Source organism: Mustela erminea, chromosome 6 (assembly GCF_009829155.1).
Source record: "Mustela erminea isolate mMusErm1 chromosome 6, mMusErm1.Pri, whole genome shotgun sequence".
In the NCBI taxonomy this organism is placed as follows: Eukaryota; Metazoa; Chordata; class Mammalia; order Carnivora; family Mustelidae; genus Mustela; species Mustela erminea.
Window position 1 is genome coordinate 88,328,375 of NC_045619.1, and position 10,813 is coordinate 88,339,187.

General features: G+C 50.3%; 2 protein-coding genes across 2 annotated transcripts; both read left to right on the forward strand.

Moving 5' to 3' along the window:
• Nucleotides 1–175: 175 nt before the first annotated feature.
• Nucleotides 176–3,757, forward strand: PFDN5 (prefoldin subunit 5). Its single transcript, XM_032348374.1, has 6 exons — nucleotides 176–306; nucleotides 511–613; nucleotides 904–935; nucleotides 1,874–1,948; nucleotides 2,066–2,171; nucleotides 3,551–3,757. The coding sequence occupies exons 1-6, from the start codon at nucleotides 235–237 to the stop codon at nucleotides 3,625–3,627; spliced, it is 465 nt and encodes a 154-aa protein (XP_032204265.1). The 5' UTR covers nucleotides 176–234; the 3' UTR covers nucleotides 3,628–3,757.
• Nucleotides 3,758–3,866: 109 nt separating this feature from the next.
• On the forward strand, nucleotides 3,867–10,621 carry MYG1 (MYG1 exonuclease). Its single transcript, XM_032348373.1, has 7 exons — nucleotides 3,867–4,253; nucleotides 4,396–4,508; nucleotides 7,497–7,656; nucleotides 9,541–9,693; nucleotides 9,839–9,961; nucleotides 10,076–10,257; nucleotides 10,401–10,621. Exons 1-7 carry the CDS (start codon nucleotides 4,035–4,037, stop codon nucleotides 10,597–10,599), a joined length of 1,149 nt encoding a protein of 382 aa, XP_032204264.1. The 5' UTR covers nucleotides 3,867–4,034; the 3' UTR covers nucleotides 10,600–10,621.
• Nucleotides 10,622–10,813: the final 192 nt, after the last annotated feature.

Here is a 10,813-nt window from a genome sequence, read left to right on the forward strand (position 1 = left end):
TGCTCCAATTTGACTATGGTAGGTGTGGGAGGTTTTGTAAAAATAATGTGCTGCTTTCGCCAAAACAATGTAAGTCTCCCAAAAACTCCCGCTCTACCTTCCCTTCCCGGGCGGGGGAACCATAGAGACGTCCGGCGCAGCGAGACCTCCTGGCTCAGCCATTGAGATGCGCAGAGGGCGGCTAGAGCGTTGCTCGTCGAGCCAGCTTCCGCTCCGTTAGTCCTCCTTCCCAACATGGCGCAGTCAGTTAACATCAGCGAGCTGAACCTGCCGCAGCTAGAAATGCTCAAGAACCAGCTGGACCAGGTGGGGACGGGCGGCAGAGACACCCCATTCCCGACTCACATGTCTCCCGCCCACGCGTCCTCCCTCGCCTCCCATTCCTCCCCTCTTTGGGAGGCTTCCCCTCTCCTCCGAAACTCCCATCCTATCCCAGGATCGGCCCCCTCCCCGGCAGTGCCTCCCTCTCTCTCCAGCCCCGACACTGACCCTATTTTCCGTCCTCTGTAGGAGGTGGAGTTCCTGTCCACGTCTATTGCCCAGCTCAAGGTGGTACAGACCAAGTATGTGGAAGCCAAGGACTGTCTGAACGTGCTGAACAAGAACAACGAGGGTATGGGGTAGGCGCGTGAAGGCAACCTGGGGGATGTGGTGAGCCGGCTACTCTCGTCCAGACTTCTAATCCAATTGCCCTTACCTGAGATGAGAAACCAAACCTTTACATATTGTCTACCGCTACATGAGCCCTTTCATGTTGTCCATCTAGAGTTGAAATGTACAAGACATTCCTCTGCTCTTGTCCCCTGTTTCCGTTCTTAAGATCTCTCTTACTATCTCTGCCATAATGGAACTCCCTTTAACGTCTTAACCTTCCCCAGATGTTTGTCTTAATTGCTTTCACAGGGAAAGAATTACTCGTCCCACTGACGAGTTCTGTATCCTTTCCACAGAAACTGCTACGCTGCTCTCTCCTTTTCTCTCTCATCCTTTTCCTGGGGGTGGGGAAGGATGGGATTACTTTTGATTACTACAGAGTGTCCCCATGATTCTGAGAATACTCTTATATACTCTTTGTACCTCTCCCTGTCTGGGGCCAACATGCAGCTAATGCCTTGTGAGCACAAAGCGATATGTAGAATTGAGGTGTGATTATTTCCCTTTGCGGTTTGGGAATATTCTCTAATACAAAGACAAAACAGGTGGGTTTAGACTTTTACTAATAACTCAGAAGACCTAAACGATGGAAGAATAGTAAGATACAGAAACAAGGGGGCTCTGTTTAGGAATCTTCAGTTTTGGCTTAACTGTAACACTTATTTCTAAACTATTGTTCCCAAGAAGCCTGGATTTTGGCTACCCGTTCAATGTTTCACTTGAAAAAGTTATTGCCATAGGGCATCCGTAAGCTGTAGTCTGAGAGCTGACAGGCTGAAAAAGAAATACAGAAGTAGTGTAGTAGGGGGTGGCCAAATAGTGGGCATTAAATTCATCAGGAATTAGCTAGTGATTTCGTGATTGGGGATGTTGATGGAAAGTGAAGCCAGGTGTTCACTTTTACTACTCTACAGCAGTGGGAAAATATCATTGTATCTAGTCCTTCTGGAGGGGCTCGTGGGAAAAACTGTAAGAACTGCTTGGAGGATGGGAGATGAGATCAGAGCAAGAGAGTGTTCTAGCATATTGCCATTGTCTCCATAAGGAGCCAACTTCTCTGTCCCTTCCCATTTAGAGTGTACAGGTATGGTTCAAAGGCCTCCAGATTCTTCAGTCCTTGTGGGTTGTAGGTTTTTAGAAAAGAAAGCCAAGCAGGCTAGCTGACAGGGAATCATGACACTCCTGCTGGGCTAGTTTTCCCTTAATCCTTGCTTCTCAGATGTATGTCCCTGGGAAGCTACATGATGTGGAACATGTACTCATCGATGTGGGAACAGGCTACTATGTAGAAAAGGTGAGTGGAAAGCAACCACGTGGATGCCCATCTGAGCAGGGAAAGGAAGTTTAGGGGAAGACCTAGAGTGCAGCATAGGGTCTCCTCTTAGCTCTTCATTTACCTCTGACTTTTCAGACAGCTGACGATGCCAAGGACTTTTTCAAGAGAAAGATAGACTTCCTTACCAAGCAAATGGAGAAAATCCAGCCAGCTCTGCAGGAGAAGCATGCCATGAAACAGGGTAAGGTTGGTCTAGGGCTCCTCTTCACCCTTTCTACCTCCATGATAAAGAACATGGAGTCCAGTATCAACTGAGGGTGTCCTCTTTGCTAGATTGAAATCATGTGTTTCTCTTTGGTGTCTAGATGGATTCTCTAGATTCTGTGCATTACATACCCAGTATTTGTAGATTGCTGGGTTGGGTGCTTGAGAAATTTAAAGGATGGAAATAATCTTTGTTCTTGGGGTGTCCTATCTAAATGGGGATGGAATGGGGGAGATGATATATGTAAATGAACACAGAAGAAAGAAATACAACCCTAAGTACTAGTCATTGTGGCCCTGGCTACACATGCGAATAACCAGGAGGTTTAAAAAGGAAGCCCGAGTCCAATCCAAACCAATTAAATCAACTTGGGGATGGGGGTGGGGAAATTCCAGGGGGTTAGTGTTTTTTTTTTCAAAACTCCCCAGGTAGGGGCGCCTGGGTGGCTCAGTGGGTTAAAGCCTCTGCCTTCGGCTCAGGTCATCATCCCAGGATCCTGGGATCAAGTCCCACATCGGGCACTCTGCTCAGCAGGGAGCCTGCTTCCTCCTCTCTCTCTGTCTGACTCTCTGCCTACTTGTGATCTCTGTCAAATAAATAAATAAAATCTTAAAAAAAAAAACAAAAAACTCCCCAGGTAAGGGTGCCTGGGTGGCTTAGTGGGTTGGGCCTGTGCCTTCAGCTCAGGTCATGATCCCAGGGTCCTGGGATAGAGCCCCACTGCCCACCCCCCACTCCCCTCACCACGCCTACCTCTCTGCCTACTTGTGATCTCTGTCAAACAAATAAAATATTTAGGAAAACAAAAACAAAAAACCTCCCCAGGCCTTTCTGTTACACAGTCAGGATTGAGATCACTGTTCTGAAGGCAAAAATCTATCTACAGTTATGTTTGACACATTTAATATTGTATTTTGTTCATTTTTATGTCTAAGTGGTTATCATATTTCCTGACACTTTCACACTATCATATTTCATGACACACTTCCTGTGTGTGCATCTGAGTGTGTCCCACAGTGGATCAGTGTTAAAAGTTCTGGTTTTGTTTTGTCTTTTAATTATTTCAGAGTTAGAGTGCATGAGCAGGGTGGGGGGAGGGGCAGAGGAAAAGAGAATCTCAAGCAGAATGGGGAGCCCAAGGTGGGGCCCCATCTCAAGACTCTTGAGATCACGACCAATCTGTGCCTTAACCGAGCCCGAAGCTCAACCGACTACACCACCTAGACGCCCCCACTGTGTTAAAAGTTTTAACTGTCCTTGGTTGTCTACCTGTCTTTAAATGTTTTTTCACATTTCCTGAATTGGGTTCTCCCCCAAGCTCCAGACCAGGATCTGACTCTTCTTTTTTCCCACAGCTGTCATGGAGATGATGAGCCAGAAGATTCAGCAGCTCACAGCCCTGGGGGCAACTCAGGCTACTGCCAAGGCCTGAGAGCTTATTTCAGAAATGGGGCAGAGGGACCCTGCTTCGGGAGTTTGGGACTTTGTGGGCGTGGCTTCCTGAGGCCCGGGAAGAGACCGGTCTCGTGTTTCATGCTAATAAATGTGCCAGCTGGGCAGAATGTTGGTCTTTTCTTGCATTAAGCAAAGGACTGGTGAGGTGGGAGGGCGGTGGTGGAGATGCTGTGCCCCTCCCCAGAGCCTGCTCAGTAGGGGTGATGCCTTGCTGAACCTGGAGGCTCCACTCTGGGCCTTTGGAAGAGCTGGAGCAAGCCGGCGGAGCGCTCTCCTCCGCCTGCCGGTTGCCGTGGGAACGGCCGCCTGACGGAAGTGAGGCTGCGCGGGTGCTTCCTCTTCCGGGTCGACGACCCACCTTACCCCCCCAACCTGGGAGGCTGCATGGTCCGCCGCTTCTCGCGCGTTCTACCTCTGCTGCTGCGGCTGCCGCCACCTCCGCGGGCCCTGCCGGGTGTGACGGTCAGCCTGGAGTCCGCCCCGCCATCCAAGCGACCCCGCGGCAGCCTTATGGCGCCTCCCCGAATCGGAACGCACAACGGCACTTTCCACTGCGATGAGGCCCTGGCGTGCGCATTGCTGCGCCTCCTGCCCGAGTACAGAGTACGATCCGGTCCAGGGAAACTGACCCCGGGGCCCGGGCTGGCCGCATCTGAGCACCCCTCCGTACACTCCCCTGGAAACCTAACGTTCATTCTCTGTCTGCACGACCCTGGCCGCCCCCTCAATCCTGTGTCCCCTACAGGATGCAGAGATTGTGCGGACCCGGGACCCCGAAAAACTGGCTTCTTGTGACATCGTGGTGGATGTGGGTGGCGAATACGATCCTCAGAGACACCGGTATGACCATCACCAGAGGTGAGTTCCCGTATAGCATTTCTTTAGCTCTTTTGACTTCAACGGTCCTCTGTGCTCCAAGGCAGCCATCCACTGCGGAGGTCCGTGCCCGCTAAGGGGACCCGCCTCCTCCTTGAAAACCAAGTCCTGAGTCCCATGGGACTGCAGCCTGCCAGTTCTCCCCCTGCTCTGCGTCCATCCACCTGACCTTGGGCCTTCCTGGCTTCCAGGCGGTCCTCACAAGCCTCCCTGCTGGCCGTGCGCCTTCCTTGGCTCAGTCAAGCTTTTCTCCCACTAGCACTGTCCTCACCCCAGTAAGTACCCCAGCTCAGATTAGTCCTTTCATGTGCCCTTGCTGCCCCACTTCAGACTGCTGGGCTCACATGGTGACGGTGCTTGGTGACCACTCAGATGTACGTGGTCTTCTACTTCATTTATACTGCTAGGTGGGAAATCTTTCTTTTCCAAGGGTGGCCCATTATCCATGGTACCATTTCAGCCCTCTTCCTCTCGCCTCAGGCCCTTGCCACATCAAACTCCCTCAGTAAGTGACCCTGCAACCTCCTCTTGAAAGGAACGAGCCTTTCCTGAGTGCATATCCTCAGATTGCCATTCCCAAGCACCCTCAGCTTCCTCCCTCCAGTTCAGGAAACATTGTTCCCTTCTGTTCACCCCTTTTGAGGTCTATTACTGTCTCCTCTGGGGGTTCACACCACCGTTCTTCCCCAGTGTTTGCTTTTCTTTCTGATTTTATGTATTTATTTGAGAGAGAAAGAGCTTGAGTAGTAGGAAAGGGAGAAGCAGGCTCCCTGCTCAGCGAGCTAAATTCCAGGAGCAGAAGGCTGACACAACCCACTGACCCACCCAGCCGCCTCCTTCACACACCTTCCCATTGTTTCTACTGGAAATCTAAGGGATGAATAACAAAACCCTCCCTCATAGACACCACACTGATTAAAGTGGTGCTCTCATAGAGAGTATGAAGATGTTTTATTTTAATTCTTCTTAAGTACTTTCCTCCCTTTCCCTCTTTTTCTTAAGTGTACATATGATGTTCTTAAATGATACTGTGGGGGAACCCTCCTGGTATTTATAGCCTCATATCTTACCCTCCCTTCTCAGCCTCTCTTCAAAAACAGAGCTGACCCTGATTGCACATCCCCTCCAGTTCATCCCATTCATTCATTCATCCGGTCCTCTCCCAATCTCTCCACTGGAAATGCTCATGGAAAGGGCTCCAGTGACCTCAGCACCAAACTCAGATGGCTGGCGGAGGGTCTCACATTAATGGACCACTTTGTGGCACGTAACAATATTGACTGATTCCTTTTTCCTGATGATTTTATATACCTTTTTGAACTGTGCAGTATTTGATACATAATGTATTTAACACTTTTGGAATACGAAACATGTAACAAACACCCCTAGGCCAATCTCCCAACCTCTGACTAGAACAATACTATTACTTCTGTGTTGTACGCAAGCACTTCTTCCCTATCCTGGTTCCTTCTCCCCAGAAGTAAGCAGTATCCTTAATTCTGTGTTCTCATACCCATCCTACTGTGTAGTTTAGCACATATGTCTTTTCCATCAACAATTTAGTTTAGCTGCTTTTAACTTTTTTCTGGGGGCTTACTGTGTATTAGTCTTTATATCTTGTGAGCATTTTATAAATATTTTTTGTAGCTACTCAGTACGTAATAACACCAAAGCAAAAAATAAGCTCTCTAGCTGATTCTGATAGACTGATATTTAGAAATTACAACTGTAGTTTCTCCTTCTCTAAGAACTGTCGTACCCTTTCCCTGTTCTCTGTGCCACTGTGAATTCAGATTTTTACTTTCCTCTCTCCCCTGCACCACTACAGGAGACCTTGCATTTGTTCTGCATGCTGACTGGCACAGTGCTCTCACATGAACTTGTCTGCTGGAAATCTCTCAGTGGCTCCCACTACCTACAGATAAAGTCCAAACTCCAAACTATGGTGGACAAGGCCTGCCATGATCTGGCCCTTGCTTACCCTTCTGGCTTTTTTTTTTTTTTTGCTGCTTCTCACACTCAAGCTGCCTTTCTTGCAGTTCCATGTAGAGACCTTTTAGCCATTTTAAGAGATGTTGTTCCATCTACCGGGAATGCCTTTTGTCTGGCTGGCAAACACCTAATCCTTCTTTTAGAAATGACCTGAAGTGTCTCCTCCCTCCTGTCCCCCTTTCTCTTGTTCATAACCTAGCTAGAACATTCACTTGGTTGTTCATGGGCTTGTCTACCTATAGTAGATGAACTTGAAGGCAGGGCCATTGTCTTAGGGTTTGGTTTGGTTTTTAAGATTTTTTTTTATTTATTTAGGGGTGCCTGGGTGGCTCAGTGGGTTAAGCCGCTGCCTTTGGCTCAGGTCATGGTCTCAGGGTCCTGGGATTGAGTCCCGCATCAGGCTCCCTGCTCAGCAGGGAGTCTGCTTCCCTCTCTCTCTCTCTCTCTGCCTGCCTCTCTGCCTACTTGTGATCTCTCTCTGTCAAATAAATAAAATCTTTTAAAAAAGGAAAGAAAGATTTATTTATTTATTTATTTATTTGATAGCACAAGCAGAGGGGAGCAGCAGGCAGAGGGAGGGGGGAGAAGCAGGCTTCCCACTGAGCAGGGAGCCTGATGCGGGACTCCATCCCAGGACCCTGGGATCATAACCTGAGCCAAAGGCAGACACTTAACCAACTGAGCCACCCAGGTGCCCCTATCTTAGGGTTTTTTTTTTTAATCGCTAATGTCTAAAACACAAAGCCTGGCATGTAGTAAGCACTGAATTAACCATTGTCAAATGAAAGCATTAACAGAGACTCCAAGCTGAGGTCCATGTTGAACCCCAAGGAAAAGCTGAAGTCTCACAGCTGGGTACCCTCCTCCCCACTCCTGAGTGTTCTCCAGCCTCCACTCCCTCATGCCTGCATGTACATGCACATGCTGTGGGCTAACTGGGGCAGCTCTGCCTCAGCCCTACCTCCCTGTGCTCCTCAGATCTTTCACAGAGACCATGAGCTCCCTCTCTCCTGGAAAGCCGTGGCAGACCAAGCTGAGCAGTGCGGGACTCATCTATCTGCACTTCGGGCACAAGCTGCTGGCCCAGTTGCTGGGCACCAGTGAAGAGGACAGCATGGTGGGCACCATCTATGACAAGGTGGGGACCCAGGGGCAGAGATGACCCATAAGTGCGTTTCCACCACCTGGGAATGGAACTGAATGCAGGACTGGACCTCAGATCAGGACTTCTGGCCCATTGCTGGCCCAGCACCTTCTCCTTCGGTCAGGCTCATCTTCTCACAGGGGATCTGGCTGATCTCTCTCACCTCTGTCCCAGGGTAGTTGTGAGAAGTGGGTGAGGTTCAGGGAAGGGCTTTGAAAACCATAGAGTAGAGTTTCCTGGTCCTTTCCTTGACCTCACATGCATAAAAAACGATTATTGAGCAACGTGGTAATAGAGGAGGCTGCTTGTGTGGGAAAACACATAGCTTAGAGGTTCTGGGTGCCTGAAGATAGAGGGAAGCGTATCTGGGACACATGAATTGGGAAGATCAGCTGGGACAGGTTGGATTATGAAAATATCCTCAGGTTCTACCAGCATCCCCTGTGAGCAGCTCAGCACGCTCCTGCGAGGGAAGGAATGGGGCGAGTGGCTGTGGCACACCTGTCAGGTCAGGGACTCAGGACACCTACCTGATCCTGCTCCTGTGATGTTCACCAGTCAAGCTTCAGGTTCCGTCAACTCTGGTTTTTGCAGAAGACACTGAGTTCGGTTCTGTCTTAGCTTGCCTATCTTCTGCCCCTATGACATGGCATTAGTACAATCCAGAGAAGTGATGAAATACGAATGGTTGAATTGGAGCGTTTGGAATACTGTTTTTAGACTGCCTAGATCCATTTCCCCATCTGCTAAGGGGCTTCCTTTTTTCTTTTTTTTTTTTTAAGACTTTCACTTTTTGAGAGAGAGTACATGAATGGGGGGAGCAGTAGAGGAAGAGGGAGAAGCAGACTCCCTGCTAAGCAGGGAAGCCAATGTGAGGCTCCATCTCAGGCATGACCTGAGCTGAAGGCAGGCACTTAACCCACTTAAAGGGTGGACTGAGCCACCCCTGCCCCCTGCTGAGGGGCTTCTAAGCAACTGAAGTAAATTATACCGAGTTTCAGTTGAACATCTGTGGATGTGGTCCACACCAAGAGAGGCTGAGCTTAAAGGAGTTTCTTTTTCAGCTCTCTCCCAGAGGAGCATTCCACTGCATACCACAGATGTGTTGATGTTGTAAGCCTATGTGCAGAGCAGTTTTGCTGTAAGCATTGATATTATACCATACCAGTTCTGCCCCTAGCCTTTTTAAGATTTGTCAGAGAGAGAGGGAGGCAGGCTCCTCGCTGAGCAGGGAGCCTAATGAATCAGGGATCCCAGGACCCTGGGATCATGACCTGAGCCAAAGGCAGAGGCCCAACTGACAGAACTACCCAGACGTCCCTGCCCCCAGACTCTTGAGGCACTGTCCTACCCTTCCTGTGACCTCAGAAGATGCAGCACCTGTTCCCACCACAGGGCACATCATGGGCTTCCTTGGGACCACATCCCAGCTCTGGTGTCTCGTCCAGCACTCACTCTCCCACCTCCCATGTTTTGCCAGACCCTTGAGTACCTCATTTACCAGGACACTGAATAGCCAGCCCAGCCTACCTGGAAACTTACCCTCTCTCAGCGCCGGGATCCACCCCCAGAGGCCCTCGTGAACTTGAGACCTTCCTTATTCTGAAGTCCAAAACCCTGCCTCACACACTGCTGGCCTTGACTCAGGCTTTGTGCAGTAGCAGAGGGGGCTCTGGGTTAGAAGTCAGGTGATCTGAATGCCTGCCCCAGCATAATCAGATCCAACCTGAAGCTGCTGAGCTCCCTGGTTCCACCTTTCTTCACCCAGTGAATGTTGGGAGACCCTCACAGGCCTCTTATGGAAATTAAATTAGTGAAATCTGTAAAACTTGATGTAAATGGAATCCTCAAGATCATTTACTCCTGGTGCTGCCCTAGATGTATGAGAACTTCGTGGAGGAGGTGGATGCGGTGGACAATGGGATCTCGCAGTGGGAAGAGGGAGAGCCCAGGTATGTGCTGACTACCACACTGAGTGCCAGGGTTGCTCGACTTAATCCGACCTGGAACCAGCCTGACCAAGACACTGAGGTAAGGAGAGCCCCCAAGGAAGACCATGAGGCGTGTAAAACCATCGGGGGAGGAAATGAGAGTGGTTGCCTCCTCCAATCCTAGTGAAGTCAAAAGTTGGGCCCAGTACCATGGTTCTGATACCCACCATTCCCTCAATTCCCAGGCCGGGTTCAAGCGCGCCATGGACCTAGTCCGAGAGGAGTTTCTGCAGAGACTAGACTTCTACCAACACAGCTGGCTGCCAGCCCGGGCCTTGGTGGAAGAAGCCCTGGCCCGGCGATTCCAGGTACAGGCCTGGGAGGAGGCACTGTGGTTTGTCGTTTAGGGACTGCTGGCGGGCTGCTGGTCAGGAGGGGCTCCTGCTTCCACCCCACATCTCCCAGCCCTGCCTCCCTTCCAGGTGGACCCAAGTGGGGAGATAGTAGAACTGGCAAAAGGTGGATGCCCCTGGAAGGAGCACCTCTACCACCTGGAATCTGGGCTGTCCCCACCAGGCACCATCGCCTTTGTTATCTACACTGACCAGGCTGGACAGTGGCGGATACAGTGTGTGCCCAAGGAGCCCCATTCATTCCAGAGCCGGTAAGGCCCTAGAGGACCATCCTCAGACCTTCGGGCCTGTTTCAGCCCTATCAGAGGGGGCCGCTAACCTTGGCTTCTTCTGCGCTCTGCTCCTCAAGACCTCCATTTGCTCCCAGCAGCTTCCTCTTTCTGTTCACTCATAGGCTGCCCCTGCCAGAGCCATGGCGGGGTCTTCGGGATGAGGCCCTGGACCAGGTCAGTGGGATTCCTGGCTGCATCTTTGTCCACACCAGCGGATTCATTGGTGGGCACCACACCCGAGAAGGTGCCTTGAGCATGGCTCGGGCCACCCTGGCCCAGCGCCCAGTACCTGAACCTCCCACAAATTCCCTAGACCAATAAAACATCGTCTATCTCGTACTGACCAAGTCTTCACCCCATTTTTGTCCTGCACCATTCTGGGAACTTGCTGAAACTTGGGGAAAGTGAAATGTCCATTATATGCCAAAGCCTGTGGTAGGTATTTTCTCAGCTTTGCTTTCCAACATCACCTGAAAACCACCCAGTTCCTAGGGTCAGATAAGTTGCCCAAATTCATAAAAAGTAACACAGCCCT